Source organism: Sminthopsis crassicaudata, chromosome 6 (genome assembly GCF_048593235.1).
Source record: "Sminthopsis crassicaudata isolate SCR6 chromosome 6, ASM4859323v1, whole genome shotgun sequence".
NCBI lineage: Eukaryota > Metazoa > Chordata > Mammalia > Dasyuromorphia > Dasyuridae > Sminthopsis > Sminthopsis crassicaudata.
In genome coordinates, this window is record NC_133622.1 from 79,948,991 (window position 1) to 79,976,380 (window position 27,390).

The 27,390-nt window shown below is 39.2% G+C and overlaps 1 protein-coding gene across 1 annotated transcript in view; it reads right to left on the reverse strand.

The window, feature by feature from the left end:
- GATB (glutamyl-tRNA amidotransferase subunit B) overlaps positions 1-27,390 on the reverse strand; it is a 102,857-nt gene that overhangs the window by 42,284 nt on the left and 33,183 nt on the right. The window contains exons 6-9 of the mRNA XM_074274296.1: positions 14,669-14,782; positions 12,305-12,389; positions 11,727-11,771; positions 9,477-9,666 (exon numbers count right to left, since the gene is read on the reverse strand). Coding sequence (XP_074130397.1) covers positions 9,477-9,666; positions 11,727-11,771; positions 12,305-12,389; positions 14,669-14,782 — 434 coding nt within the window. The remainder of the gene's footprint in view (positions 1-9,476; positions 9,667-11,726; positions 11,772-12,304; positions 12,390-14,668; positions 14,783-27,390) is intronic.

Genomic DNA, 27,390 nt, shown 5'->3' on the forward strand with positions numbered 1-27,390 from the left:
TCTCCCAATAACTCATTATTTTATAATACATCACCAGAGAAGGGCAGACTGTAAAACATGGCTAAGGTAAATATTTAGGTACACTTTTTCAGTCTCCCCCATTAGAATATACACTTTTGGTGAAGAGGATCTATTTCATTCACTGTACTTGCAGCCCAAGCACCTAGCACAGGACCAGGCACCATGGACGCTTTTAATAAATATCTGTTGATTGATAGATACGGGAGAGTGTTCACCTTTGTTCCCAAGAGGAAGAACCAGGAGCAAAGGATTGACATTTTAAAGACATAAATTTAAGTTCAATGTCAGGTTCCAACCAACTGGAGATGCTCAACTGTTAAGAGACTGCTTCAAAATGTGTCTGGTGGCCCTTCTGTACCTCTTGGGAACAGCATAGTGAGCATTTCTTTTCAGGGATGGGTTGGACTAGATGGTCATTGAGGACCTTTCTGAGTATTAAAATCCTGTGAAATCTGTAGTGAGTCTTCTTTATCACTCTAAAATAAAAGGTATATGATTTTTTTAATTGATGTGAAAAATATTTCAACAAAATACAACATCTATGCCTGTTAAAAACAGAGGAAACAAAGGAAAAAACAGAACCTTCCTCAAAACGATAATCAGTATTTATCTAAACCCAAGAAGAAGCATTTTTTGTAATAAGGATAAACTAGAAACCTTTCTAGGTAGATCAAGAATGAATAAAGGATGTCTATTATCATCATTAACATTCAACATTTTACTAGAAATGTTAGCTATACTAATAAAAAAGAAAAAAATGAAAACAAATAGGCAAAGAGTTTCCTCTTGGTTCTAAAACTATCATTTTTTACAGATAATAAGAAGGTGTACTTAGAAAACCCTAATAGAACAGACTAAAAAAAATAATGAATTGCTCAGTCAGAGTTGCTGTATGTAAAATAAACCTACATAAATCATCAGCATTTCTGTATGTTGCCAAAAAGATAAAGCAGGAAAAGGGAGAAAAATTCCATTTAAAATAACTAAAGATGGTATAAAATATTTAAGAGGCTACCTGCCAATATACACTTGGAACTATATGAATACAATTACAAAACACTCTTTACACAAATAAAGGCAGATCTAAATTATCAGAGAGCTATTAATGACTCATGGCTAAACCAAGCCAAATAGGATAAAAATGACAATACTACCTAAATTAAAGTACTGATTCAGTGCCACACTAATCAAACTATCAAAAGGAGATTTTAAAGAGATAGAAAAAAATTTTTAAAAAAATTTATATGGCAAAACAAAAGGTCAAGTTTATCAAGGGAATTATTATTTTTAAAATAGGAAAAAAAAAAAAGAGGCTGAGTAGTCCTTTATTTCTAACTCTACTACAAAGCCCTAACTGTGCAAATAATATGGTATTGGGTAAAAAACAGAGAGGTCGATCAGTGCAATAGATTAGATATACAAAAGACAGATGCACAGCAAGCATAGTAAACTAATTTTTGATAAATCCAAAGATTCTACTTGTTGAGATAAGAACTTAGTACTGAAAAAAAATTTTGGGGAAAAATAAAAAAGTCTAGCAGAAACCAGGTATAGAACAGCATTTCATATCACCATTGAAAGTAAGTTGCAGATGGGAACAAGATTTAGCTGTAAAGAGTGACATCATAAGCAAATTAGAGGAGTATGGGAGAAATTACCTGCCAGATCTGTGGATAGGGAAAGAGTTTAAATCAAATAGGATAGAAGGGTTTGTAAGAGGTAAACCGGTCAATTTTAATTATGCAAAATTAAAAAGAAACAACTAAAATCAATGCAGTTAAAATTAGAAAACCAGGAAACTGGGAAAAAAATCTTTGAAGTGAGTTTCTCTGAAAAAGGTCTCATTTAAGATATAGAGAATTGAGTCAAATTTAAAAGAATAAATGCCATTCCCCTAAAAGGATAGGAAAGGGCAGTTTTCAGAGAAAACTATCAATAGTCATATGAATACTCTAACTTAACAATTAGAAAAATGCAAATTAAAACAACTCTTAGGTAACAATACACTTCCATCAGATTGACTAAGTTGATGACAAAGGGAAATGACAAGTGTCAGAAGGATTGTAGTTTAACAAGCATACTAATGCATTGCTGGTGAAGCTGTGAACTGGTCCAACTATTATGGAAAGTGATTTGAAACTATGTTCAAAAAGTTATTAAATTCTGCATATTCTTTGACCCTGTGATAACATCTAGGCCTATGCCACAAAGATATCAAAGAAAGAAGAAAAGAATCCAAATGTAAAAAAAAAAATCTATAGGAGTTCTTTTTGAAGTCATACAGAACTGAAAACTAAGGGAATGCCAATTATTGAGAGAATGGATGAACAAATGATGAGTATATGAATGTGATATAATGCTTGTAAGAAAATGAAGAAGATGGTTTCAGAAAAGCTTGAGAAGATTGATATGAACTTATACAAAATGAAATGAGCCAAAACAGGGAAATACTTTATACAAAAGCAACTCTGAAAGACTTTGGAACTCAGATACACAATGACCCATCACAATTCCAAAGGACTCATGATGAAACATATTATCCACCTTCAGGTAGAGAATGGATAGATTCAAAGTACCAAATGAAGAATATTTTCTTCTTCTTTTTTTTTTGGACATAACTAATGTGGAAATTTGTTCTGTGTGCTTATATATTTACAATGGGCTTTGTTTTTCTTGCCTTCTCAGTGGGTGAGGAAGAAGAAGAGGGAGAGAAAGAATTTGAAATTGAAAATAAAATAAAATTTAATAATAAAAAAACCCAATAAAGAATAGCTGGACTCTGAAGATAAAATATGTGTCTCAGAACAAGTTCTGTATTAAAGTAAAAAAAAAAAGTTTCTGGTTTTAGCTTGATACCGCAAAACTAAAGGCAATGATCTTCTTTAATCCTGACCCCAAAAAAGTGCCTTACAATTATAAATGAGAACTCACTTTATAATTATAAGTATCCTGTTCCAGTTAGAGGACATTTTACAGTACTAACCTGAACAGTCCAACTCTGCCTGGCTGGAAGTGGTCACATGTCTTTCAAACTGTTTTCTCTAACATTCATCCAGGGCCATTTTTACAACCTGGGGGCGTTGGGGGAAGATTAACTCCAGATCCAGGAAGACTATTGCTATGCTAGAATCATGAGCATCACAGGATTTAAGAGACCTCAGAGATCTTCCAGGACAGGGGTTCTCGACCTTTTTTTAAGGCATATATCCTCTTTAGCAGGTGAAACCACTCCTCACAACATTATAAGAGATAAAGAATTATATAAGAAGCAATCATATTTAAATAGCTATCAAAATATTAGAAAATCCAAACAAGTTTATAGATCCCAGATTAAGAACCTCTTATTCAAGCCAAACTTTAGCAACTCTCCACTTCTACCCCTTTGGCAGGTGAGGAAGATGAGGTCTGGAAGAATGAAAGGATTTTTCTCAAGGTCATACAAGTGGTAAGATCCAAGTCCTCTGATGCAAAATCCAAAGGTCAGTGATCTAGGAGGACAATTTTCTTTGGACCCCTTTGTTCATATAGGTCCAAGAGAGAAAGAAGATGGGTTTTTAGGCACAGTATAAAACGCATCTTTTTTATTTACTTTTCCAGAGCAAGAGATATTGGCTTTTTCTTCCTTTCTTTTTTTTTAAACAGAGTGGAGGCTGACTCTAAAAGCATCTAGAAGCTGGCAAGCAGAGGGTACAATTTTATAAAATGAACAATAAAATCAATTTTGGAAATTGCATAGAGCTGAAATACTATGAGTAACAATGTCAACCAAATGGATTTTCCTAACATGGTAGTCTGAAGGTGAGTGCACTGTATCTCAATTGTCCTGGGCAGTCTCAAGTCAGCCAATATGGTTTTAGATGCCTTTTCAAACTACTTAACTTTAAAATGCAATTCTAGACAAAATATATATTTATCATGGGAAATTATTTTATGGGTATTTCATCCAGGAAGCCAACTAGGGCTTCTCAGACTTATTTAATGCCCAAAGGAACACTCTGAAAAACAATCCATTTAGCAACAATTCTATTCATTCATCTATTCATGATTTCTTTTCGGCTTTTTTTCCCCAGGAGACATCCTAACCTTTGCTGTGATGTCAAAAATAAAGGACTGTGACTTCAAATGGGAAATAACCAGTGGATAAGAATGAGATCATTTAAATAAGGCTTTTTTCATGTAAATATCCTTAGGACTAATAAAAAACAGAGACCAGAACACATATGGTCATACTATAGATGCTAGTTGGAGGCTCTCTGGTATAGCGTTCATCAAAGTCCTACTGGGGTTATCTTCAACTTCCAACTCTTTAAAAACCATATCACCCTCCCCTCCCCTCCCCCAACCACAATTACCACATCTTATGTGGACTGCAATGTAATTATGTATATATAGTATATGTTTTTGCACATCCCTCTCTATCTGGCAACAGCTTTTCTGAAGCTTGATGGGCTGTTTCTGATTTTTTAGGAACCCAATAAGGGTTAAATTATTTATTACTCTTCCCTTACAGAGGAGGAAGGAGATCAAGTTATAAATTCCAAGAAACACAGTTATTAACCAATAAGCTAGAAATGGAGCCAACAGCTTTTATTCTCTCTGACAGAGGCTCATTATGTTACAGGGACGGTAATACTTAGGGAAGAGTTTAACACAATGGTGGGCACAAAATACACATTTACAGATGGCTAACTTTGAATGCTCATAAAATATATCTACAGCTCTCAGATTCGGGATAGATTCATGAAATAAGGGCAAAAAACACAGGATTTGGGAATTAAATACTCTGAATCTAGTCTGGGATTTACCAATCAGCTAATGTGAGTGGAGCCTCAGTTTACTAATCTCATAAACATTTTATTAAGTATTTACTATCCATAAGGCACCATGACAGCTACCTGTTTCCAAAGATTTTGCCTTCTTCATCTATAAATCCAGGGTCAACTAGATAATCTCTAATGTAATTTGATTCTGTGATGTCTTTTGTGCCCTACTCTCCTTGAGGGAAAAAACTAAGATTTCTTTTTTACTATGTCCAATTAAGCAACAAATATAACATACCTCATAAGTGTTCAAAACATAGTTGGACTTAAATATATGGGACTCTTTAAAACAAACAAATTGGAGTTCATGGAACCCCACACACCCAATCCTACATGGCATCATTTTTCAAAGAGAAACAAAAATCTTAAATAAATAAAAATAGAAAACAAAAGCAAAACCTCAGAGAAGATGAAAGAGGAATAGAAATTAAGGGCTTTTTTTTGGTGCCTCAATTTCTTCATCTATAAAATAAAGATACTTTCTGAATCTCAGATAACTTAAGCGCAATTATCTGCACTGTCACATTGCTGGATTTATTGTTTCCTCAAGATGCATTTAAATAAAGACAAAAACAATAAAAATCCCCATTTACATTGTATTTTTAGGTTTGCAAAGTGTTTCCCAGTATGAATCATCCTGATAAATTTAAAATATGATTCCATTTAAATTTACATTATGATTAAAAAAATAACCCCAGAAGAATTCACACACAACTTAAAAAAGAAAAAGTATCATCCAAAGTGAATAAATTTGGGAGCAAATAGGGGGTAAAGATGACCTCATAATTCTTAATTCTGTGTTGGGAGGCAGGAGGATGGCAGGAAGAAGCACTTGAGAAAATCAAAGAAGGGTCCTGAGGATCCCTGCTCTATTATTTACCAGCAATATACTAAAGCATTTAATCTCTGAGCCTATTTATTTCCCTGTGAAGTGGGCAAAAATCCTAACCCCAATTACAGAATATGAGGGTAAAATGAGATGAAAGCACTTTGTGAAGTGCTCTACAAAAACAAATGAGAAAATGTACTTCTTGGGCTACTATTAAAAGAACTCAAAGCACACACTAATCAATTATAAGAGACAGTTCAATCCATGCCTGGCAAGTAAAAACCCATTTGGGCCTAAGCATTTGCCATGGATAATTCACATGCACATGATGATTCTAAGCATATAGACGATCATAACAACTAGCACATGTCTTTGTACAAGGAGACTTGATAATTCAGAGCCTTCTTGTAATATCAGCATGTCTGGACATCGAGTCCCATCTGAAACAATGGCGCTTGAGTCAAGAGGGTGCGAGGATGAGATGGGGGTAAGAAACTAAATCAGCTGCAGTTTAATCATGAGACAAGGCATCTCATAATACACCCAGAGGAGAGAAGGCTATGGGTTTTCGATTGGGTTGAGGACCTGGGTCTAGGAAGCAGGGGAGGATTTATTTGTAGAGATGGGTCTAGTTGAGAAATAGGAAAGTAATGTTTGCAAACGGCTTTCAGAATTCTGGGCTCCTGGAGAAGGTCTTTATAGAGATGACCTCTGGAAAACAGAAACCCTTCTTCCTGAATGTTTTATTAATATTAATAACAGTGAATCTTTACCATTTTTGGCATCTGACCACAATAAGCAGTGTCAAAAATAACAACAAACCATTTTTCAGATAAGGATGATATAAATAATGTAGCAACCACTGTAATATTACAATCCATATCACACACAACCGACCAACAGTACAGATTAAAGTTCAGTTCTGAAGTTTAGACCCTTGTAATTTCTATCCAACGTGTGGATGGGTGGGAAAGGGTAATGGTCTATGAGTGTGTATATTGCTCAGACTAATCAGAAGCAATCTTCTGCCGAGAGCATAGAGCTCTGATGCTTTGCAAAGTACCCCTCCTACCACTGCTATTTATTTAATGAATACTCTTGGGCACTCTTTAAATTGAAAGATGGTTCATTAGATTGGTGCATCTGCCCCTCTCAGCAATCTGTTGTGTTTCTGATGCAGGCAGAAAAAGCCATGGAAATATCGTTTTTCAGGTGTGCTCTGGGTAGTTTAGCTTCTGGGGACTGCAAAGCCATAAAGACAGCCTAATTTCAGGAAAAACAATTTGCCCGAATCACTCAATTTCCTTTTCTTTCTCACTTCAACCTTTATATATGTGAACATGTCAAACTGAGGAAGTCAGGTTTGTAATGCCAGTAAATGGCCATATTCCAGCCAGAGTTTATGTATTATGTGTTAACTAACTAAACACACCCACACCCACACCCACACCCACACACACACACATTTATTTATTTAAAAAAAAAAAAATCTAATCTCTGCCCCAAATAAGAACATGCTTCTAAAGTCAGAAGATAAAATCACAAGTCTGGGATTAGATATATAAAAATTGTTTCCCAAAATTCAATTCTTAAAACTATGGGAGAAAAAGCATGACTCTTGGGATACCCAAGGAATATGGGGAAGCATATATATGCATTTAGGCTGTGTACCTTAAGGTGAACAGATCCACCTCCCCACTCTCAACCCTACAATGCACTTCTTCCTCATTTCTTCCTAGTAGAATTCTTGATTTCCTTCAAAGCTTGGCTCTTGTTTTACCTCTCAAGTTGATCTATTCTTATTCTTTCCCTTAAGAAATTATTCTATCTATTTTGTGTTAACTTTTCTGTAGACTTAAAAAAAAAAAATCTGCAATTCTGGTTATGTGCTTGCCACATAATGGGTCCTTTACTTACTGAATGAATAGTTTTTGTTACATTTTTAAGATGGATGTTCCACCTTCAAAGCTCTTTTTCTCCTCCAAAGGAGAAGCTAACTGAAGGAACATATGCCATACACTGATATTTTTCTCAGAAATCACAATGTTGGGAACAGGCAAAGAAAAGATATATCAATTCCTGGCTGTTCTACATTATCTTAAAAGACTTGCTTTGTCCAGCTGGGGCAGTGCCAAATGAAGATAGGCAATTGATGCTTCTGATGAGGAAGAATCTTCTCCCCTTCTCCTTATCATCCCAGTCCGTTAGCAAGGATATCATAAAATGGAGGACTCTTATTCAGTGGTATTTTGCTTAGCCTGAAATTTGAGGGGCAGGATGATGGGGAAGGACAGGTTTGGCTGAAACTCAATTTAGTTAAATCGATCTCTGAAAAATATTTGAGAGATTTAAGCTGCTTCGGGAGAAGAGAGGTGCTACATAAATTATGATTACAATAATTACTTGTGCTAAATTTGTGTCTTTAATCTGTGAAATTCTAAGTACTGTGCAAAGCAGCTCATTAATAGATGAGGAAGCAGGGACTCGTGTGTGTGTGTGTGTGTGTGTGTGTGTGTGTGTGTGTACATGTACATAAATATAATTCTAAAGAATATTGTTATCCAGTTAGCATAAAAATATTCATTCTAAACCCTATGAACTCATTAAACATTTGGGGGTTTGGATTTCCATTAGGTTTTGCCACAGCAGTAATAAAAGAATGTCATCCAGCTTCTCGTGGGGAAAACCATTTGTTAGGAGCATGCTCGCTCCCTTTCAGAAAAGTACTGACAACTCTACACATTCACTAAGGCAGAAAACTCACCAGTGGCATTTGATACAAGGAGATAAATTACCAAAATAGCAATTCTCAGAGCTGGATAGGATCTCGGTGGCCATTTAGTTCCAACTCCTTCTGCAATATCCCTGACTTGTGGTGGGTCACCAAGGGTTTTGCTTGGAGACCTCCACGAAGGAGGCAACCATATTGTCCTATTGCATTTGGTAGATCTCTATCTGGAAGTTTTTCTTGATGTTAAGCCTGAGTCTATCTGTTCACAACCTTCTTCCTTCATTTCCAGATCCCCTCTGAGCTCTGAGTCATGCCCAACAATTCTTAACTCTTCACATACCTGGATAAAGCTATTATGTCCCCAATGAGTCTTCCCCTCTTTTACACCAAACCTTCCTAGCTCCTTTGACTGTGATCTCAAAGCCCTTCAACATTTTGGATGTCTTCCTCCAGACATGTTAACCAGCTTCTTAAAGAGAGGCCCCCAGAAACCAAAAGAGCACAGAAGTAGCTGACTCTCAAAAGGGATGGAAGCAAAACTTTTGAGGATCAGGAAGAACTCCTTTCTATGGATTCTCAAACTCCAGACCTAATATTTCTAGGCCAAAATTTCTATAATGGCCACCAGGTCAATCTTTTTCTTCTACCTGCACTCAGGAAAATAAAGAGCTGGTTTTTGAGCTTAAAATCTCACTAGACCCTGCCATGGTTCAATACATCAAGGAATGCTGGCTGGATGCTGATATTCTTCTCTGCTGCAGTCACCTGGGAAAGGCTTATCTATGACGGGATGTTGTTTGGTTGAATACCATTCGCAGCTGGCCATTTTTACAGGAGAGAAATAATCACAAAGCTAGAAATTTTCCAGTTTTCTGCCCTCACAGAGGAGAAAAAGGGTTACTCCCTCACCTTCTCAAACATCTATAGGAAAATCTAAAAAAGTCTCCTGGCATGTCCCTAGCTTTGAGGACACGAAAGCTGACAGCCTGTTAATGTGACTCCTTAGAGAGTGTTTTCTCCACTGCTGAAACTGGATGTGGTTAGGTTTATTTTAGCAACTGATCAATAGACCTACCAATAGGGCGAAGCTGTGTTCAGGCAAAATCCCGTACTGTTCAACAAGCCTCTGTCTGGTCATGCTGGGGAGCTCGGGAAGCCTCTCTCGAATCCAATCGATATTTACCACTTGCTGGGGGTCTGCAGCCACAGGCAGGGTCTCAGCATCATACAGGATCAACGGGGGAAGATTGGGCTCTGGCATAAACCTGGGCCCAAGGAAGAAGCTGTTTAGAAACTGATGGTGGATTCCATTTTCACAACAAAACAGCAACATTAGGGAAACAAGATTGCTGCAGCATTACTCAGAGGATAGAGAGTGGGCCTCTCTATCCAGGCAGACCCGGGTGCAAGCCCCCCTTTGACACACCCTGATTGGTCTTTAATCTCTGGCTATTACATCAATTCTCTGAGGCAGGAAGTTGCAGAAAAGGTGCTGGCCTGTGCTGACTGGTTAATAAGAGGTCTCTCTCCAAGGGGTTTCCCAGCCAGTGAACCCACAGGTTCAGGTCCCTATCCTACAGAAGGAATATTGTTGCGTGTGACCACATCAGATTTCCGAGGGCATCTCCCAGGGACCATCTCATCATCATCACCGCGTTTGCCCTTTTAAAATCACAATCTGCCTCTAGGTTGGGCATGATGATTGGACCTGGGCTTATCAATTGTGGAAATTCTAAGTCTAGCTCAAGTCTTCCTGCAAGAAGATTCTCTTCCTTGGGGAGGCAGAGCATCCATCTGTCTATCTGTCTCTACCCCCCCCCCCCCCTTGGATAAACAACAAACTCTGTCTCTCTCATTCTTCCTGTCTATCTAAACACTCTTGTCAAACAGTTTATAAAAACAAGGACGGTGCAAAACAAAGGGGGGGGGTTCCTTAAGTTACAGAACAAAAGTTGAGGCAACCTGTCTCTTCCGTGCCTGACGGGTGCCAGCTGAGACTGCTCCGCTGTGACTGGAGTGTGCTGGATGGAATCCCCAAGGAAGGGAAGAGAAAGACTGCCATGCAAGAAGCCAGAGTGATGGGCAGCAGCATCACAAAAGCAGTTCTGAGAAAGAAGGCAGCCTCTGGCTGCTTAGAACGGCCACCTGTACCGGCCAGCAAAGATGCACTCCCCTGGGCCGAGGCTTTCCAGTCCCATCTCTGGGCAGCCTGAGCTGTCTCTGCCAAGAGGAGAAGAAAGCTGGAATGGAGGCAAGGCAGCTGGGATAAATCCTCCTGCAGACAACTTACTATGGGTGTGACGCCAGGCAAGTCACTGGTACCAGCCCTGGGCTTGGCTTTTTGTATCTAAAAAGTCATCAGGTGGCAAAGACAAGCTTTGGAGGTCTCTTCTAGCACTGTGACCCCAAGCCCACACAAAGCAAGGTCCTAACCTGGTGGAAAAGCCAGCAATAAAAACTCCCAGCGTGCACACGGGTCTCTTTTGAGTTTGAGACTCACTTGCTCACTTTTTTAGCCCATTATATCACAAATTAGCACATTTATATTTAAAAGGCCTGAAATGACATGAAGCTATTATGGGGGGGAGGGGAGAGAGGAGATTTGGAAGGAACTCCACTGAACACACCCCTCCCTTTCCCTCAGAGAAGATTTCTAGAGTATAGGGATGTGCAGGAGCCAGAGTTGCAATCACTTTTAAATGTTCTTAGGGAAGCAGGCTTCTTATCAATCTAGACTGTTACAAGAAAATAATTCTCTTTTATGTTGTTGAGGTCAGTGACCTTTTTAGCCAGATGCCCAGAGCCCAGATTTCTCTGATTCAGGAAGTGAGTTCCTGTGCTGAGGAAACTCCTTCTCCTAGAGCTTCCAGTCAGCGGCTCTGACGGCTGCTGGGGGACCCCTTGTTCCACACCGAGCCAGTGTCTAGCAGAGGAAGGGCTTGAAATAATGACTTGTAGGCTTCTTGTCTCTGAGGCCCAGCTCTCCCTTTTTACCATGCCATGTAACTCCTTTCTGTATATCTACAAGGCAGTTTTAAAGTCTCAGTGAAGTTTTATGACGCCTCTCTTGGTGAAGTTTCAACTGAGGCTTCTTAAAACCTCACTAAGACTTTTGGGATGTCCTCCAACTACTAAGACCAGGAAAAAGAAGTCTGTTATTTTCTACCATGTCACAACTACAGTTAACAAGGACAATACCCCCAACCACAACACTATCTCTAGAGCCGATGGCAGATCGGCATGTTGTTGCTTCTGTGTATGTCCAATACAGCAGAACCAAGTCCCAAATACATCAGAGTATTAGGAGATGATAAAAGTTTCCTACCTGTAGTCTTGCTTTCCTTCTTTATCCCTCATTGACACAGTGCACCTGCACAAAAACAGAGATCAGTCAACATCAGACATTGTTATTCCTCAACATTAGAGAGAGGACTTTCTTCAGTTTGGATTCTGCTTCTTTTCATTCCCAGCCCCCTCTCTGGCCAAGGGCCAAGGGCCCACCTTTCAAAATGGGAAGCTAGACAAAGAACAAAAGTGAGCTAAATAGAAAAAAATAAATGAGGGAAGGGTAAGGTTCTTGGTCTACAAGATGAAGAGGAGTAAGTAAATGGTCTTTGAGGGCTAAGAGAGATGCCAGAGGAAAAATAAAACAGCAGAAAAGGACAAGTTATTAGATGAGGATGGAAGCAAGGATCCATAAACCAGAAATACACACCAAGAAAAGAAACAGATCAGGAGAGGGTCCAGAGGCCATGGAGACATTTTTAAGATCCATTTGATCATCAAGAAACAATGGGACCCAAAGCTTCTGATTCCAAGGAGGAAAGCTGAGCCATGTTTCCCACTGGACTTGAACTCCCAGCACTCTCCCCTCCCCTCTACTGATTTTCAACATAAACTCACCCAAGTTTCTCATCAAATGCTCGTGTTTCATTCAGAATTTTGCCTCCATTCTGAAGTTCTTCAATCTGTCTCTGAATTTCATAGTCTAAGAGAAACAAAGTGATTTACTATCATGGGATCACACTATAAATTCTCTGATTAACACCTTCTACTGCCAATAAGGCAGTAATTAGAAAGAACCTTAAAAAAAAATCTTAATTATGCCCAAGTATCACAAGGAAGAGGATTACTGCACTAATTATTTCATGACATATAATGGGCTTCCCCCAGCTCTAGCCCAAAGGTAAGTCTTAGTTAAATGAAACCTGAACAAAAATTTTCAAACCTCATTCTGATAACAGCTTTGGTCTTCTTATCAAACCTCATTTTAAAAAATATCTGAGCTACACAGAAGTAAGAGCATTGATTGATGTCCTTCTCTGTTTCTTTCCTTGTCTTCGCTGATGTAGGTTGTTGGCCAAAAAGGCAGTAGTAAGAGACAGAAGAAGAAAAAATGAGGCCCTGAGATGGGTCCTGAAGACTAAGAGCTTTGAGCTAGTTCCCATGAGTTACTTAGCTCAGCTGTCTACGCCTCTCAAATGGTGGCTCATTTTCTCTAAAAGGCTACCCTATCTAATACCTCTGTGCCAAAAACTGTTTCCTGCCAGTTTCCAAATCCTACAATGGCACTGAGGAATGTTTCACAGAAAGTCTGCCTCAGAAGGTGAGGAAATATTCCCTTGTTCCTGCTAGTTTCTCTTGAAAACATATTAAAATAAAATAACACTTAACATTTATATAATTCTTAATGTTTACAAAATGTTTTATGTGTTTTGTCATTTGAGCCTGAGAAAAATCTCATGAGGTGGGTGCTACAGCTAGTATTTTAGAAGGATGCTACCTCTATTATTCCTATACTACCTTTAATATTCCTAATAAGAAATATGAGGCAAGGGAAGTAAAGTGACTTACTTGCCAATGCACAAATACAAAGTTAAGTGTTGGAGAGGGGGTTTGAATTCAGGTCTGGATTCATTTCATCCTCAAAAGAAGTTTTTTAATAACCATAATAATAGCTTCACAAAAGATTGAGATTTGTAACTGCTATGCTTTTACAATGCACTGGGTTCAAATCTCACCTAACTACAATGCCAGGTGAGTCACCAATTTGGGTTTCCTCACTTGTAATAAGCAGCACCCAACTCACAGGGCTCTGGTCAGGCTTGGATGAGAGCTTTGCATATGACGAAATGCTATATTATCAGCTATTGCTCCCCCCCTATTTCCCACTGCTGGAGGAGCCTGGGTTGAGGGCCTATGATATAGTAGATGCTTATTAAATGCACATTCACTAATTGACTGATTGATTCATAAATTCATATCATCCTTTTGCATTTTTCTGATTGTACTACATTCTGGACTAATGAGTTCTATAAGTAAATCACCTGCTGGGTAAAGATTTTCTCCTTCATTTATTCCAAAGTTCCTTCTTTCAAGTTTCCATTCTGTTCTGGAAACCCACATCCCTTATTATTTTATAATTTGGATCAGCTCCACGGCTGGACTCTGACTCTGCAGACACAAGCGTCCAATCTCTTTGTCCCTTTACTCCCACTGTGCTGCCTCGATCAATTTAAAACACTCTTCTCTGAACTTTTCCTCCAGGTCTATTAAGTCTCTTTAAACATTTATAGCCCAGACCTACCCATGGAATCCCTGGTCTGAATGAACTAGGTTTTTATAGGAGACTGAGACCATTTTTCTGTTTTCTTTGCTCCCTCTGATGAAGACCAGAATTCTGTTGATTTTAGCTTTGACAGAACATTTGGACTGAGGTCTTTAGGGCCCAGACTGAAGGGATTCCCAATGTCCTTTCCTGAACCCTAACCCCTGTGATATCATCCTGTAGCCCAAGTGGGGCCGTTCCCTCTTGTCTTTTCCAGCCTGAATCAGAAGTGCCTTTTTTCTGAACAGATACAGTACAGTGCCCGGTCACTCAAGATCTTTCTTCACTATCTGTGCTCACTTTAATAAAATAAATGAAAGGACTAGTCTTAAGGCACATGATGTTTCTCTCTGTCCTTTCTCCCCTCTCAGGAAAGATAATGATGTCCCAAAGCAGGAACTCAGGGCCTTTTTTAAAGATGACCCAGAACTTGGGGACAGGATGGGCTGAAGCCTTTCTCCTACTGTGGAATTTGCAGCTGTCCCTTTGAGAATAGCAAACTGGTTATCTTATATGCTGTACTATTTTAACTATCAAGAATGTGTTATTTGTCAGAGCCCCACAATGGACAGAACCTCCTTTTCTCTTATCCTATTTATTTGTCGGTTTATTTTTTTCCTTTTCTTCTATTCCAAATTTAGGACTAACATGATATTTACCTATTGCTTTGGCCAAGAATCTTATGCTGTTGAGATTCTTCACTTCAGTCCTAACTCCCAAAGGCTCCCCAGGATGATGCACAGATATGTTAGCGTCCACTCTCAACTGGCCCTCTGGAATGAGAAATGAAATAAAGCTTCAGATCTGATCTGTGACAAACTGGAGGTGCTCTGGCAATGTGAACTTGAAAATGGGTTTATATAAGATGTCCATATGGGGGGCTGAAGAAGGAAGATGGTTTCTTTTTTTTTTTTTTTTTTTACATTTTATTTTTTATTATAGCTTTTTACATACAAAACAAATACATGGGTAATTTTTCAACACTGACCCTTGCAAAACCTTCTGTTCCAACTTTCCCCCTCCTTCCCCCCACACCCTCCCTAGATGGCAGGTAGTCCCATACAGGTTAAATATGTGAAAGTATGTTAAATATAATATATGTATACATATTTATACAATTTTCTTGTTGCATAGGAAAGATTGGATTTAGAAAGAAGGTAAAAATACCCTGAAAAGAAAAAAGCAAAAATGTAAGCAAACAATAACAGAAAGAGTGAAATGCTATGTTATGGTCTATACTCATTTCCCAGAATTCTTTTTCTGGGTGTAGCTGGTTCTGCTCATTACAGATCAATTGGAATTGATTTGTGTTAGGTTCTTACTAAGTGCTAATGAGATAATGAGATATTAGGTTCTTACTAAGTGCTAAGTTGGTACTTGACAATTCTCTAGCACGTTACAGATTTGGATCCTCTAACTGTTGAAGAGAGCCCCGTCCATCACAATTGATCATCATGTAGTATTGTTGTTAAAGTCCTGGTTCTGTTTATTTCACTCAGCATCAGTTCATGTAAGTCTCTCCAGGCCTCTCTGAAATCATCCTGCTGGTCATTTCTTACCGAACAATAATATTCCATAATATTCATATACCACAATTTATTCAGCCATTCTCCAACTGATGAGCACCCGCTCAGTTTCCAGTTTCTTGCCACTACAAAAAGGGCTGCCACAAACATTTTTGCACATGTGTGTCCCTTTCCCTCCTTTAACATCTCTTTGGGATATAAGCCCAGTAGAAACACTGCTGGGTTAAAGGGGATGCACAGTTTGGTAACTTTTTGGGCATAGTTCCACATTGCTCTCCAAAATGGTTGGATCCGTTCACAACTCCACCAACAAGGTATCAGTATCCCAGTTTTCCCACATCCCCTCCAACATTCAACATTATTTTTTCCTTTCATCTTAGCCAATGTGACAGGTGTGTATTGGTTTGTCAGAGTTGTCTTAATTTGCATTTCTCTGATCAATAATGATTTGAAACACCTTTTCATATGACTAGAAAGAGTTTTAAATTTGAAGATGGTTTCTTAAAAATTCATCTGCAGCCTTGATAACCAGAGTTCCCCCTTTCCATGGACAATTTTATTTTAAAATAGGTTTTTGACTCTGGCTATCTTCAGTGAATTTCCTCATAGAGGGTATAGTCAAAAAAGTTTACTTATGGAAAGTCACAAAGTGAGAGGCAATGAGTATGTGTATGTGCTTATGTGTGCACACACATGACAGAGGAGAAAAGAAAAAGAGGTAGGGAGAGAGAAGGAGGAGGAAGAAAGGAAAAGAGAAAGGGAAGAGGAAAAAAAGAGCAAAGGAAGAGAGAAAGTGTGAGAATAAAGCACAGAGAGAGAAATAAAAAGGAGGTAAAGAAGGCAGGAGAAAAGGAGGGAGAGAGGAGAGAGGAAGACAAAAAGGGAGGAAGGGAGACAAAAAGGAAGAGAGGAAAAAAGAAGGCAGAGAAAGAAGGGGGGAGAGAGAAAGAGAAAGGGAGGGAGGGTGAGGGAAAAATAGAGAAATGGGAGGAGAGCCCAAGAGGAGCAGTAAGAAGAAGTAGAGGGAAAGCAGAGAGATGTGTGGTGGGGAGGACAAGCAAAGTAAGTTCCTTTGTACTAAAGAATAAAAACACTGTTCAGATGGAGATTTACTCTGCAGTTTTATCCTGCAGTTTTTTCCCCCAGAGTATTAGGGATGGGGGGAGAACTTCAGAAATTACTATTTGATAGCCCTACACTGCTCTCCAATAGAATGTGGATTTTTCACAGTGATTCCGGGAGATTTATAAGAGAGTCCTTGAGAATTTACAGCTCAAGGGCGAGAGCTAGAAACCCTCCTCTTCCTTCACGGAACCGTAAGAATCTTTTCCTTCAACAAGGAAGATTTTGGGCTCATATTGATGGTTGCATGGATGCCTTGACAAGAGAAGGATGGTCCTGTTAGGCAGGGGAGCATTCAGCATTGTGGGCTCAGGACAGGGAGCTGCTGCTCTTGTAGGAGGCCCTCCCCGACCATGAAACTTTTGTATTTTTTTTTCCTCTTTGCTCTTTTGGGAGGAAAACACAACCAAATGATTTGTGGGGAGGCCTGGGAGAACCTATTAGGGAGTAGAAGGATGTAAAAATCCTGGGGCAAATGAAAATGAATGGAGATAACTAGTCACTTTCTCTATGGCAGCACGGCACAAATTCTCCATTTTTACCCTTCCTCTGTATTTATAGCTACAACTGAAAAGAGAAGGAAAGCTGAATTTCTTGTTGCTAGTGTCGTCTTTTTTTTTTTTTTTAATTTTAAAAAAAAAAGTACCTTGCTAAATAGCAGTGTTGTGATGTGCTGACTAATAAATTACATTTACCAGGTCCCTCAGGAAGAGCAAAATTTTTTTTTCTTTAAGCTATGACTTAATTCCTTGCCAAGAAAAAGCAGAAACTGAAAATTGTGTTGTCATGCTTATATCGTGCCCCTTCTTTCCCCCCATAAAATCTTAACCACACAAGAATAAGCTCTTAATGAATACTGAATATTTTTTCAAAGATCCTTCACTTCAAAGACAATGTCTTACTCTGTCCTCTGACATGTTTATAATATGACTGCTTCTAAAATAAATATTTTGGAAAGAAGTCAGATGCCTGGAGCCTTATCAACTGTCATTACAGGTCACATTGGGATCTTCTGATGTCTCACTGTTATTTAGAAATGTCCTTGGATTTTCAAAAGTTATGCTGTTACTGCATGAGTCTGGGGTTCCACCACATTGGAGAAATCTACAACCCTGAGGTGGGACCCAGATGGGCCTTTTTCTCAGCCATGACAATTCATGATGGTTATCTGATAAAGAGATCATCATCTGTGTGAATATAGGGAATGAATATTTGAAATGGTGAAATCCTTTAAGTACTGAAGTATTTACATTTCAGGCCATTATTCTAGTCTCTTCCCTTTATGTACTCACAGAGCTTACTACGTGGTCCTTTGGTCTTTTCCCTCAATAATTTTTTTCTCACAGTTCATTCACTCCAAAGGCATCATTACTACTACTTTTATAGTGATGATAAGGTTCTTTCCAGTTCCGAAATGGTGAATCCTAAACTAGATTCTCTGGTCTTACCTTAAACAAAAAAAGTTTTTTTCATTTCCTGATTATACATGTACATTCTTTTTTTTTTTTTTTTTCCTTAACCCATTTCCTTATGAATCATGTTGGGAGAAAAATCAGAACACAAGGGGAAAACCATGAGAGAAAAAAAAAAAAAATGAACACAACAAGTGTTGATTTACATTGTCGCCACAGGTCTTTCTCTGGATGTAGATGGTGTTTTCTATCCAAAATTTATTGAAATGGTCTTGGATCACTGAACCACTGAGAAGAACTGAGTCTTTCATAGTAAATCATCATACCATCTTGCTGTTATTGTATACAATATATTCCTGGTTCTGTTTGTTTCACTCAGCATCAGTTCGTATAAATCTTTCCAGCCCTTTCTAAAATCAGTTTGTTCATCATTTTTTATAGTACAATAATATTCCATTACTTTCATATACTACAACTCGTTCAGCCATTCCCCAATAAATGGGCATCTATTCATTTTCCATTTCTTTGCTCCACAAAGAGAGCTGTTACAAATATTTCTGCACATATGATTCCTTTTCCTTCTTTTATAACTTGCTTGGGATACAAACCAAGTAGTCAGTCTTATCTCTTAACTCACACTCAAATCAAGCACTTTCAAATGTCTTTGGAATAGCATCATTTCACTGCTGTCACTTGGAAATGTCTGTCACTGAAGTTATCAACGCAATATTAGCTGTGATCCCTACTTGTGTGGTGAGGTAACAAGCCCTTTTAATTCAAGAGCCACAGCGATCCATACAGAGCTTCTTCACTGAGGTACTGAGTTCTCTCTCCCTGTAAGGGCTTACATAAAGGTCAAATTGTCTAGGAAATCATAGAGATAACTACTCAGAGATGGAACTTAAGCTTATTTCCATCTCTGAGATTCTATCATCTTCCTTCTCCCAAAATAATATCTATTGAACTTTTGCATTTGTCATTAGCAAGAAAGATTTGACTCATGTGACTTTTCCCATTTCTTTGTCCCTTTTTTCTAATCCAGTCTTATTTGTCTATCCCTTCAAATGTATTTATTTGCCCCTTTGCCATTTCTCTTGCTCCCATTGTAATCTATATGCTTATCAGCATGTATGATTATTAGATTACTAATACAATAAATGTCTCTGCCTCCAGCCTCCCTCCTTTTTAACTTAACCGGCACAGAGCCAATCTATTAATATCAGCATTGCTAAAAAAAAAAAAAAAAAAAAAAAAAAAAAAAAAAAAAAAACAACAACAACAACAACAACAACAACAACAACAAAACACAGGATAGCTCCCTTCTTGTACTTTGGGGCAATCCTCTTCCTGATATTAATGTCCTTCAGAATCTGTTCCAACATAAACTAGCCACGCCTTCTAACCGGTCCCTTCCCTGACACACATCATGTTCATCACCTAGAATGTTCTACATTTTTTCTCTGCCTGTTCAGATGCTTTTAGGTCCAGCTCAAATGCCTCATCGAAGCCTTTTTCTCACTCCTTGGGCCCACACCAATAGCTCCTGATGCTTCACTCCCACTGAGAGCTCTTACAAGACTTGTCACACAGCCGAGGGCTTGTTTACATCCCGTCTTGCATTGATCTTTCAGTTGTGGGTAAGTCTTGTGTGTGAATTTTGTCCTGCCAATCAGACTGCAAACCTCTTGAAAGGTTTACATTTCTTGCATTAACTAGCAGACTGCTGAGCACATGGCAGATACTCAATTCAACTCACTGTTGACCGAACAGAAAATAGACAGACCTGAGATTTGAATCACTAAAGATTCGTTAAGTTCATGGCAGACAGTGTGCAAAGTGTCCTGGGCTTTTTATCACAACGGTATCTTGATAATGTCTGTGATGTGGCTTCTGGGGTGAGACCCCCTAACTGACTTTCTTAAAATATACCGTCTTCTTTCAGGATTAAAAACCTTACTAGAGAAGAGAGAGAGAAAAGCACTAACTTCAGTCCATCCTGGAAAAGACTACACTGACTAAATGTCTGAGAAAAATCATTTAGTGCCCTGTAGTGGTGAAGGAGATGTTCATTAGCTTGGATTCAAATCTCGTGATCTGAAGGAGACATTCTGTTCAGCAGTGACAAAATATCTTTTAATCAAATTAAGCTATATCACCTCAGGTCCCGCTAGGTTCATTCTACTAACAATGGGAATTATCTTCAATCACAAATTGCAACAGGGTTAGGCGAGAATGGAACCAATTCCTAAGCTCTAGATGTGGTTCTGTGTATAACACCAGAACTAAAAAGACCCATATGACAGAGAGTAAAAATAATAGAGATGTGGCAGAGTTATAGCTCTTCTCTTGGAAAACACATCCTCACACTAGAAATACATCACTAAGAAGTTAGAATGGAAGTTTAGGGAGGACTAAGGATCAGCTTTATTCTATATACAATCTGTGGTCAAATGAAAATCTCAGATGCTGTTCATGTGAACCAAAAAAAATGATCTTGATTTCAATATAATTAGTCTTCTATGTAATCTGACAGCTTTTTATTTTAGGTATTTAAAAACATTAAGAGAAAAAGATCATACCAGAATGTTAGCGGGCCATGACAAAATAATTATGGAGAATCCCTAACCTCAAGCTCCCCTGGAGGTTCTCCTATTCTTACTGGTACAATTTATTTTCTGAACTCAAGAGCAAGAATTTATATTGATCTGTGTTATATTTGACTTAATTCAATCTGATCCATCATTCTAGTCTATGAAAATCTTTTGGGATCCTGACTCTTTTTTTCCATTAGAACCAAAGAATCATAGATTTAGAAGGACTCAACCATGAGTACTTTCTATAGCATTCTGATAAATGGGTAGATGCTGCTTAAAGGCTCCCTAGCAGTCAGGGAATTTGTCATCCCCATTCCAACTGAGAGCAGCACTAATTATGATGAATATTTTCCATACTCTGACCCTAAAGTGGCCTCCCTGTGATGTTTATCCACTGCATATAGTCCTGTACAACAGCATCAAGCAGAACATGCCAGATTAACCTTATTAGCTGTCATTACTGACCTTATGTCATCCACAAATGACACATTTGACATGTGAATGTCAATGTCTCAAGTGAATGACAAAAATATTGAAGAAAATAGGCCTGAAGACAGAACCTTTCAGCATCAAACTAGAGATCTCTCTTTAAATTGTCCAGTTATTTAACCAGCTCTAAATCCATCATTACATTTTATCTGCAGGGATAGGAATAGGAAACTTGGGTAAATCCTTGGCTAAGATTCAGATAGACCATACCTTGTTCATTTCCCTGTTCCATCAGTCTAGTAACTCTATCAAAAAAGGGAATAGCATTAATCTGACCTGACATGCTGGCTCACTGTGATCGCCACTCTCCCTTTCTAAGTGCTCACAAATCATCCCTTTAATAATGCATGTTAGCATTTTTCCTGGAATTGAGGTCAAGCTCACAGTCTGACAGACTGAAGAATCAATACACCTTTCGTGACCTTTCTTTGGACACTGGTATAATATAGCCAGTGCTGTGGTGGCCCCCATGATTATCCAATTTTTCAAAGATCACTGAGAGTGGTTTAACAACCAGTCTGCCAAGTTTTTTCAGGGCCTTGATAAGTTACTGAGAACAACTAAGTTTCCTGTCATCTCAATTGTCTTGGATTTCAATTCACTACTGACCAATTTTGTTTCCTCCTTCCTAATTTAAAGATCATTCTGACAATGAAATGAAAAAGAAAGGATTTAAGAGTTCTGCTTTTTCTTTATCATTTACTCATGGACTTATCGCAAGCACCAACTTCAATTCCTCCTACATTATTCCTTTTACTCTCAAGATCAATTATTCAACAGACAAAAATTTATTGAGTGACTGCTTTGTATCAGGCATTGTGCTAGGAGCTGTGGATAGAAAAACAATGAAATAATCTTTGCCCACAGGAAGCCTACAGGCCTATCTATCTGGGGAGACAAGATATTTATATAGAAGTATGATAAAAATAAATACAAGGTAATCTGGGAGTGGTGAAGCAGTAGTAGTTGAAGGAATCAGGAAAGGGCTCCTCTGGCCGGGGTGAGCTTTGAAGTAACTTGGGAGGCTAAGAGGTGGAGGGGAAGGAATGGGGGCACAATCTAGGCAAAGGCACGGAGGGAAAAACAAGGTCAGTTCTGCTGGCTCACATGGTATCTCACAAAGAGGGTGGTACTGTACGGTGAAGGAACACAGGTGTCAAATAAAGGACTCGGTATCTTACTTCAGGAACAAAGGGGAAACCACTGGATTTTCCTGGGTCTCTCAATAACAAAGCCCGAATTCTTTGGCAGCTGGAGAAAGGGTGGTATGGAGAAGGCAAAGATGTAGAAGTAAGAAAACCAGCCGGGAGGCTCTTGCCACAGTCTGCATGAGAGCTGATGAGGGTCTTCACTTAGGCACAGGTGATGGGAGAGGGAGAAATGGAAAGACGGACAGGTGGCTGGTGACTGGCTATGTGTGACAACAAATGGGAGAGGCCCAAGATGACAAGGAGTGAGGACTCCAATGACTGGAAGGACAGCGGTGGCCCAGACAGAAGCAGGAAGGGTTGCTGAGTGGGGAAGAGGAGGCAAGGGGAGAAAACAGTAGTTAACCGTCTGGGAGGACAAGTGCCTTGCTCTTCCCACTGCTCCACACTGCCTTTCTGGGGGCTCTTGTGGAAGGTGTGCACCAATAAAGAAAGAGGGGTTACTGTTACTGTTTAGGGGTACAAGTCTTTGCTTTTCCATCAGATGGAATAAATTCTGTCCTGTGTAAGCTGTACTTTTAGCTTGAGGGTTTACAGGAGAGTTGAAGATCCTTGTATCTTTCTGTAGAGACACAAATATAATGTTCCTCAAGAAAGCCCTAGTAAAAGTATAATTCAAAAAGATTATGTTAAGTGAACAGTTCTCCAGATTAGTCTTGGTCCATCTGAACTCAGAGATGGGACTCTGGGCCACAGGTTTCAACTACATAGTCATAAGACAGACTTCCTTTGTGGCTCCACCAGTTGATTCAGAAGGAAGAGTTCTATGAATGTTCAATTCAAGACAAAGTGAGTCCACACTAACCCGGGGCTGCATAACTTCCCTGAGCCTCAGTTTCTTCTGGCACAAAGCTCAGCAAATGGTTGTAGAATTAAACTGAATCAGTGAAATGAAGAGTTTGGGTTTGGTCCCTTCCACCTCTAACGTCCTGTGACTTCGATTCCAAAATAAGTATGGAAAACTTCTAGCAATAAACAATCTCCTGTCCCATTTTAACCCAAAGCTTCAACTTCAAAAGCTTTCAAGCCCAAAACTGCTTAACAGTTGATAGAAATGAATGATTTCTTCCTTTGGCTAGTCTAACAGAGATACCAAGAAGCAACAGCAAAAACAGAAATATAAATTCCCATCCATTATAATATACAGCCTTCCTACCTAAAAACCCTGCAAGTCTGCCATCACTCAGCAATGTGATAATGGCCTGAAACAGGTTTTCTTTAAATTATTAAGTATTTGCTTTAGTAGAAAGACTTGAGCCATCACATAGAAGAAGAAGACAGCACCCAAAGATCCATTTTCAGAATGACAGAATGTGCAATGTTTCCCCAAGATCTGGGTAGTAAGTGTCAGATGGCCTAGCAAGGAAATAGACCAGAGAGATGTTAAAACTCTATATTGCTTTTCTTTCCTGGGCAATGGATCTGGGCTAACATTGCTCCCTCCCTCAAAATAGTAACAATTAACATCAGGATCTTCCATTATAAATATGTCAGATTCCTGATGAGTTGGACCTCACAATGAAGGAGAAATTTGTAACAAAAAAGGTCTAAGAGCCCAGGGCAACATAAGACAAGCAGAGTTTGTACCTGGGGATGCAGGAAGGTATAACAAGGCAGGCCAACTTAAATTGCCAGATTGAGATAAAGGGAACCACCAGCTAGACTTTGGTATAATCTCGCTCCGGTCACTGGTGCTATAACCAAAGCTGAGTGTCACTAGGGTTCACACCATACAAAAGCCTCTAAAGCAGAGGCTCTGCTTTAAGCACTGGACCCAGAGTCTGGAGGCCAAGTTCAAACCCGGCCTCAGACACTTACTAGCTATGTGACCTTAGGCAAATTGCCTTCTCAGTTTCTTCATTTGTAAAATGAATAATATAGCAACTACCTCAAAGGGTTGTGGTGAAGATTAAATGAGACAATGTGAATTGTTTAGCCTAGTGCTTGGCATATAGAGTAAGTATTTAATAAATGTTTATTCTCTTCCTTAACCATGGACAGCTTTCACAAAACAATATTTTTAAATGAATAAAGTAAAATAGCTAAGATTAAAAAGGAAAGCAATCATATTGAAATATAATTACGAAAATTTGTTTTTTAAAGTTCATGGACCACAGGTTAAAAATCTCTGTTCTAAAAACTTGAGCATTAGAGTTGTCAAGAGTGGTAAATAATGGGTAGATACTTACTGTAATTCAGGTGTGTATGCATGGCCATTTTAAGTTGGGAATATGGTAATAGCAGATGGAAAGGGAATAAGCATTTATAGCTCTGGAGACACACACACACACACACACACACACACACACACACACACACACACACACACACACACACACACAAAATGGATTTAGGCAACACTTCATACTAGTTATGACCCTGGGTTATTCACCTCTCAGGAGGTTTCATCATCTACACAATGAAGGATTTGGATAAAACGATCTCTAAGGTTCCTCTCTTGGGTTTAAAGGTTTCATGTCTAGGCCCCAGCTGTCTCCTTCCACAGCCCAAATCCACTCTAGACAGAAACCCCATGCACAGCTCTAACTGAAAAAGAGATAGTGAGATGCAGCAGTCCCACATGACTGCTAAAATACTAGAAGCTCTTAAGAAACTGGGGTCCTCCCATATCTAGACAACTATTTCACAAATGCCCTTCGGGATCACCCCCTTGTTGCCTGGCTACATGCTAACAGTGAAGATGGATGGAAATGACCCCGCTCCTTGAAACAACCAATGAGGTTTAATGAACTCTCTGGCTATGACAGGCTGAGCTCTCGCTGTTAGTTTTTCTCATGATGGGTTCCCAGATGGGACTATTTCTCAGCTAACAGGTGGCCCATTTATTTTTCTACAGGTTGGGTCGGAATCGAAGCTATTCTGGGGAGAATCTAACTTTATTAAAATAAACAGTGGTAGCTTTGCTAAAGTGTCACCAAACCCAACACATAGCTCATAATTGGATTACTATCTAACCCGGCACTTTTTGTTTACATTCTACAAGGAAAAAGACTATATGGAGATGAGAGCAGAATTCTCCTGCTCCAAAACAGAGGAGAGCTTTTCCCCATCTGCCAAGCAAATCTGAAAGCAGCTCACACTTATACAGTCCAAACATATGTGCCTGTACTTTTTTCAGTCTTAATAGTTACCAAGATACAGTTACTAAGGATAATCAATCCTCCACTCAGATACTCTTCGGATGCTCCTGCATTGTAAAGAGGTGAGCCTGGATCCTTTCTCGACAGCCATGATCAAGGCCAGTTAGGTTTTAGAAAGCGGAAAGGCTTTAATTCTGGGCCTTCTTCCCTCCAAACAGCAGCTCTCCCAAGCACAAAGACTCTTATCTTAGGATGTTCAGCCAGGAACTGATTGTGATTTGTTGGTCATGGTAACTTCAGGGAATGTGAAGAGGCTGAGATTAGTGTCATCTGAATGAATATTCTCTTACTAGTGAAATCTCAGATCTGTCACAGTATCAGAGAAAGGAAGATAAACCTGGGGATCCCTCCACCTTCGGATTTAACCATTGTTAATTGTTTCAGTTCCAAAAATGGCAGGCCGTTAGCTATGGAGACAACAGTGAGAAAGTAAACTATTTAGCTCTCTTTTTCATCTATTACCAAATTTAAGGAAAACAAAAAAAGTTAAGAGGGAGCTGAGATCCAAAATAAGTGAGGGCCCATACCAGCTGTCCTCAGTGGATTTAAATTACTAGGCTCAGACGAGCTATGTCCTAAAATAACCATCATGTGCGATTCTTGGTGATCTTTAAAAGATTCTGTTGTATGGAAGAGCAGCCAGGGCTTGGAGAGTGGGAAATGTGGGAAAAGAGTAGATTCTTCAAACTCTAGGCCAATAAGCTTGACTCTGATTCCTGGCAAAATTCTTATCAGGGGAATAATTTGTGAGTGTTTAAAGGACTCTGTGATCACTAAAAACTACCATGCTTCAGTTAAGAAATGATTGCAACCATGTTAAATACTATTTCATATCACAGGCAATTAAAGAAATGCAAATAAAACCAACTCTGAGGGTCTATCTCATGCCCACCAGACTGGCAAAATTGCCAAAAAAAGAAAAATGTTGGAGGAGCTGTGAGAAAATAGGCACAACAATACATTGCCAGTGGAGATATGAATTGGTTCAATCATTGTGGAAAGCAATTTGGAACTATGTCCGCAAACATGCTTACTGTGCAGCCTCTTGCCCTAGTGAGATCATTGCTAGGTTTGTACCTTCAGATATTATAGAAAGAGGAAAAGGACCCAATCATACAAAAATATTTATAGCAGCTCTTTTTATCACAGCAAAACTTTAGATGGAGAGCGTTGTGTCTGTACTAGTTCTCTGAAGGATTTCCGGGTCAGCCTGAGTCCTTGATCTGAAAGGAGGAGCGATGAGGCAAGACACACGTGGATGGTCGAACATGGAGTCTGTCCATTCCAAATTCTCTCAGTCTTATATACCCTAATACCCTTATATAATCAAAGCAACGCTGCGCATGGGCTGACTATATAGTGCCCATGTTGGACCACATAAAAAACTTGCTATTGTGTGTAGATGGCTCTTTGCCACCTGGTATCTCTCTGCTTCAATCCCAACACAGGTTGTCACCTCCTCCTGACTTCTCAGGAAAGCTGAGAGCCGAACCAGGTTCTTTTTGGGCTGTAGGGTCTTATATCTCACCCAGAGTTCCCCCACTGTCTGTAGTCCTCTACAGGAGAGTTGGACCGTAGAAGATAATCAAATCCAGCTGTCTTGTCCACTGAGCCACCAAGCTGCCCCAGGTTTTCAGATTTTCAAAGGGCTACCAGGTGGAAGGACTCAGCTTTTTCTGCTTGGCCCCAGAGGGCAAAACAAGGGACAAAAATACTTCAGGGTCTGAAGCAAGGAAGAAGCTTCTTACCCATGACAGGTGCTCAGAGGGAGAATGGGTCCGATGGGGAGATTATTGGAGGTTTTCAGGCAGAAGCTGGCTGGCCATTTGTGGGAAAGGCTGTAAGGGCTTCCTCATCAGGGGCAGGCTG